Below are 4783 nucleotides of genomic sequence, written 5' to 3'. Positions count from 1 at the left end.
GCTATATGGTTTGGATCTCAAAATAGAATTCATTTCTATATTTTCTTTGTCGAGACAATAAATTTAATGGTTCAATAACATAATTTTGTAATTTTACTGCATATGATTGTAATCTTAAAATAGCTTAACCATCTTTATACCACAAACTATCAATATTTATTAATTTAAATAGATATATTTTTATAATTTTAATAAAACTTCAATTTAAATATCTTTTAAAAATTATTTACCATCAAATCTAGTTTTTAACCTACTTATTTAGCTATCTCTATTGCCTACTTGCATCTTTAAATAAGATAATTAAGCTTCTTAAGTATGAAACTATTCTTTGCTGTTTCTTAATTGTTCTTGCATTTTTTAATTGAATATCAGTCTTAATAATTTTACTTAGAATCTAATATATTTTATAGCCTCTAAATATCATATTCTTAGACATGCTATTCTTTTAATTTGAGCTATCTTATGACAATAAATTCAATCCTTCTCTATAATAATCATATAATAGGAATTTTAAATAAATTATTTTTATTATAAAATCAATAAATACCAATAGACACATTTGTTAAACTTTTATAGCTAGATTTAATGTAGCTTTTTGGTTGATTTTCAAAACATTTTTCACAAGTAGGAAGATTAAATTTTGATGAAATTGTACCTAATTTATTATTTAGGGCAAAATTCTAAATAAAACACATAATTTATCTATTGTTTATTTGCTTTTGAATTACTTCATCTTTAAGCTTTATGCATCATTCTTCTAATCTCTAAAACACAAAAAATAGGTGCTTTGCCTCAGTTTCCAGTTATTCTAGTTTAACTGTTAATAAATTTTTATTTTTGGTAGCAGTTTATTGTTCTCTCTCAGCATTTTCTAGTTTTCTGCCTTTAGAGAATTTAAATATTACTCAATTTGGCATAATATTTATTCAAGTTCTACATTTTTATTTTTTTATTTTTAGAATCCTTCACTATGTTTCAGCAAATAATTGAGCATTTTATCTATCATCTCAACAATTTCTATTTAAAGTAGCTGAGTGGAATAAAGCTCTTCTAAATCCTTTCTAAATAATAAATATTTTGTCTCATTAGATAAACTATTTCTATTATTTCAACTGATGACTTTAAACAAAATAACAAATAATAATTAATTTCAAAATTTATGTAATATCTATCTATCTATCTATCTATCTATTAAATATAATATTAAGATTTACAATTTTTAAAATCAATAAATCAAATAATGATTCAATGAATGAATTAGCCAATAATAAATATTTTGAATAATATAATGAATGATGTTTTTAATATATTTAATTGAAAGAATAAATAAAAAAAATTATTTTCTTTAAATACTATAAAACAATTAAGGTAATTATAAATAAATTTTGTTAAAAAATAAAGAAAAATGTTTTAAAAAATTGGATTGTTGTATTTTAACTTAGCTTAAAAAAAACTATCCATAATTTTTCATTGTTATTTTTTATGGTGGAAAACATATTGATGGGATAATTTTTTTTAAAAAAGATTCTAATAATTTTAAGAATTGTATGAGTAATTTAATGAAAAGCTAATTAGTGTATAAATTTTGAGGTATTGTAACACTTCCTTTTTTATCTATAAATAGAGTAAGTTGCCATAAAAATTTATAAAAAAATATAAATATTCACAAAATATGGTTAAAATTTATGTTTGCTCGTGAGAATTTATGAGGATTTATGGTATTTAAATCAGATTTATTAATAAATAAAAAAAAAATATTTCATAATAAGTGGCATGCAAACCATGATATTTTTGTAAGACTTCTTGTAAAACTTAGAGATATTATAAATATTCTTAAAATTACAGAACTAAAAGAGAAAAATCTACTTATAAACATTACTTTTATAATATTTAAGAACATTAACTACTAGGTTTTTTTCAAATAAGACTAAATAAATAACTGGCTAACTCTAATTCCTACTATATACATTTTTAAATATATGTTTTAAATACAGATATTAAGTTTAAATAGTGAATATTAAATTAATTTTCTGTGAAATCTCTTCATAAAACCAAATATATAAATTAATATTTGATAATTAATTAATTATTATATTTATTTGTTCTTTTTAATCATTTATTGTTAATTAATTAATTAAATTTCATAAATTGCTATTCAATATTTTTGATAAAAAAAATAAATGATATAATAGATTAAAAAATATTACGAATTAGAAGAAGTAATTATTAATTTTTTTATTAATATTCTTTAAATTAATATTTATTAATAAAAAAAGTTTAAAAGTTCTTCACTTTTATCTCATTAGGTTATCCATATTAATCTCAAGTATATTTTATTAATTAATTTTATTTTTTTTATTATTAATATTTTTTATATATTTAAATAAATAATTTTTATTTTAGAAATTTTTATCATTATTTATTGAATTTTATTAAAACTAAAATTTTTTATATTTTAACTTAATTTAGTTTGAATTTTTAATTAATTATTTATTATTCATTTTTTAATATTTGATATATATTCTTCATTTTTTGCTATTAAAACTTACACTTAATAAAAGCTATTTATTCTTTTTACATTATAATATTTTTAATTATAAAAGTTAATTTAAAATATTATAGTTCTTTTAATTTTTTTGATTTGTTTTCCTTTTTCTTTATATTATGATTGCTTAATTTTTCATTTTTTGTTAAATTTATTAATTATTAATTAATCTTATTATTTCATATTTTTTATAAATTTTTCCTCCTAATTAACTATAGTGAAATACCTATTTAATTTACATCTTAATAAAATTATATAATAAAGCTAATTTTTAGAAAGCATAACATTTCTTTTTTTTGAAAAAAATGAATTTTGAAAACCTAGGATAGAAAAAAATTCATAAAAAATATTTAAAATTTTAATTTTATAAAATGTAAAAACTGGTATATAAAACTCGCTTTTTGTAAATTTGTATGGTAGCTTACTCTATTTAATGATATATTTTTTCTTCATTTTTTCCTTTAATTAACTATTGAATGATATATTTTTTCTTCAATATTTAAAAAGTGAAAATTAAATTGGTGATCAAGATGCATCAGGCTTAGGTTCTGCTTTAGCAAATTGCATTAATCTCTCAAATTTGACACTTGATCTTGGGTAAAAACAGTTTATTTGTTTTGGATTGTGATATTTTAAATTATAAAAACTAATTAAAAACAATAAAGCTCTTTTTTCTTTTTCTTTTTATTGTGCTTGCTTTTTTTTTGTTTTTTCTTTGTTAATTTAGCTCATCATTTTATTTTCAACTTTTGCTTTTATTATTTAATTCTTATTATTTCATATTTTTTCTTCATTTTTTCCTTTAATTAACTATTTAATGATATATTTTTTCTTCAATATTTAAAAAGTTACAATTAAATTGGTGATGAAGGTGCATCAGGCTTAGGTTCTGCTTTAGCAAATTGCATTAATCTCTCAAATTTGACACTTGATCTTGGGTAAAAACAGTTTATTTGTTTTGGATTGTGATATTTTAAATTATAAAAACTAATTAAAAACAATAAAGCTCTTTTTTCTTTTTCTTTTTATTGTGCTTGCTTTTTTTTTGTTTTTTCTTTGTTAATTTAGCTCATCATTTTATTTTCAACTTTTGCTTTTATTATTTAATTCTTATTATTTCATATTTTTTCTTCATTTTTTCCTTTAATTAACTATTTAATGATATATTTTTTCTTCAATATTTAAAAAGTTACAATTAAATTGGTGATGAAGGTGCATCAGGCTTAGGTTCTGCTTTAGCAAATTGCATTAATCTCTCAAATTTGACACTTCACCTTGGGTAAAAACAGTTTATTTGTTTTGGATTGTGATATTTTAAATTATAAAAACTAATTAAAAACAATAAGGCTCTTTTTTCTTTTTCTTTTTATTGTTCTTGCTTTTTTTTGTTCTTTCTTTGTTAATTTAGCTCATCATTTTATTTTCAACTTTTGCTTTTATTATTTATTTCTTATTATTTCATATTTTTTCTTCATTTTTTCCTTTAATTTACTATTTAATGATATATTTTTTCTTCAATATTTAAAAAGTAACAATTAAATTGGTGGTGAAGGTGCATCAGGCTTAGGTTCTGCTTTAGCAAATTGCATTAATCTCTCAAATTTGAATCTTGTCCTTGCGTAAAAACAGTTTATTTGTTTTGGATTGAGATATTTTAAATTATAAAAACTAATTACTTGCTTTTTTTTTGTTTTTCTTTGTTAATTTAGCTCATCATTTTATTTTCAGCTTTTTCTTTTATTATTTATTTCTTATTATTTCATATTTTTTCTTCATTTTTTCCTTAAATTAACTATTTAATGATATATTTTTTCTTCAATATTTAAAAAGTCGAAATTAAATTGGTGCAATTGGTGCATCAGGCTTAGGTTCTGCTTTAACAAATTGCATTAATCTCTCAAATTTGACACTTGACCTTTCGTAAAAACAGTTTATTTGTTTTGGATTGAGATATTTTAAATAATAAAAACTAATTAAAAACAATAAAGCTCTTTTTTCTTTTTCTTTTTATTGTGCTTGCTTTTTTTTTTTTTTTTCTTTGTTAATTTAGCTCATCATTTTATTTTCAAATTTTGCTTTTATTATTTATTTCTTATTATTTCATATTTTTTCTTCATTTTTTCCTTTAAATAACTATTTAATGATATATTTTTTCTTCAATATTTAAAAAGTTGGAATAAAATTGGTGATGAAGGTGTATCAGTCTTAGGTTCTGCTTTAGCAAATTGCATTAATCTC

At 19.2% G+C, this 4783-nt stretch overlaps 2 protein-coding genes across 2 annotated transcripts in view; one reads left to right on the top strand and one right to left on the bottom strand. All coding sequences in view use genetic code 6, as the record gives it.

Moving 5' to 3' along the window:
- The window catches only part of TTHERM_01664110 (hypothetical protein), a gene marked incomplete at both ends in the record, with an annotated part of 492 nt that extends 138 nt beyond the window's left edge, over positions 1-354 (bottom strand). Inside the window, 2 exons of the mRNA XM_001026074.3 lie at positions 1-146; positions 231-354. The exon at positions 1-146 is cut by the window's left edge and continues 138 nt beyond it. Of these exons, the coding sequence (XP_001026074.3) occupies positions 1-146; positions 231-354 (270 nt within the window). The remainder of the gene's footprint in view (positions 147-230) is intronic.
- A 1826-nt stretch (positions 355-2180) lies between these two features.
- On the top strand, positions 2181-4465 carry TTHERM_001664109 (oxalate/formate antiporter protein; the record flags this gene model as incomplete). Its single annotated transcript, XM_012800591.1, has 7 exons — positions 2181-2219; positions 2277-2326; positions 3053-3142; positions 3394-3483; positions 3735-3824; positions 4075-4164; positions 4376-4465. Coding segments are annotated over 7 exons (539 nt in total), but the record flags the coding sequence as incomplete, so codon positions are not given.
- Positions 4466-4783: the final 318 nt, after the last annotated feature.

Source organism: Tetrahymena thermophila (assembly GCF_000189635.1).
Source record: "Tetrahymena thermophila SB210 genomic scaffold scf_8254060, whole genome shotgun sequence".
Taxonomy (NCBI): Eukaryota; Ciliophora; class Oligohymenophorea; order Hymenostomatida; family Tetrahymenidae; genus Tetrahymena; species Tetrahymena thermophila.
Note: the sequence above shows the minus strand (reverse complement) of the source record. Positions and strands in the feature narration are given on the sequence as shown.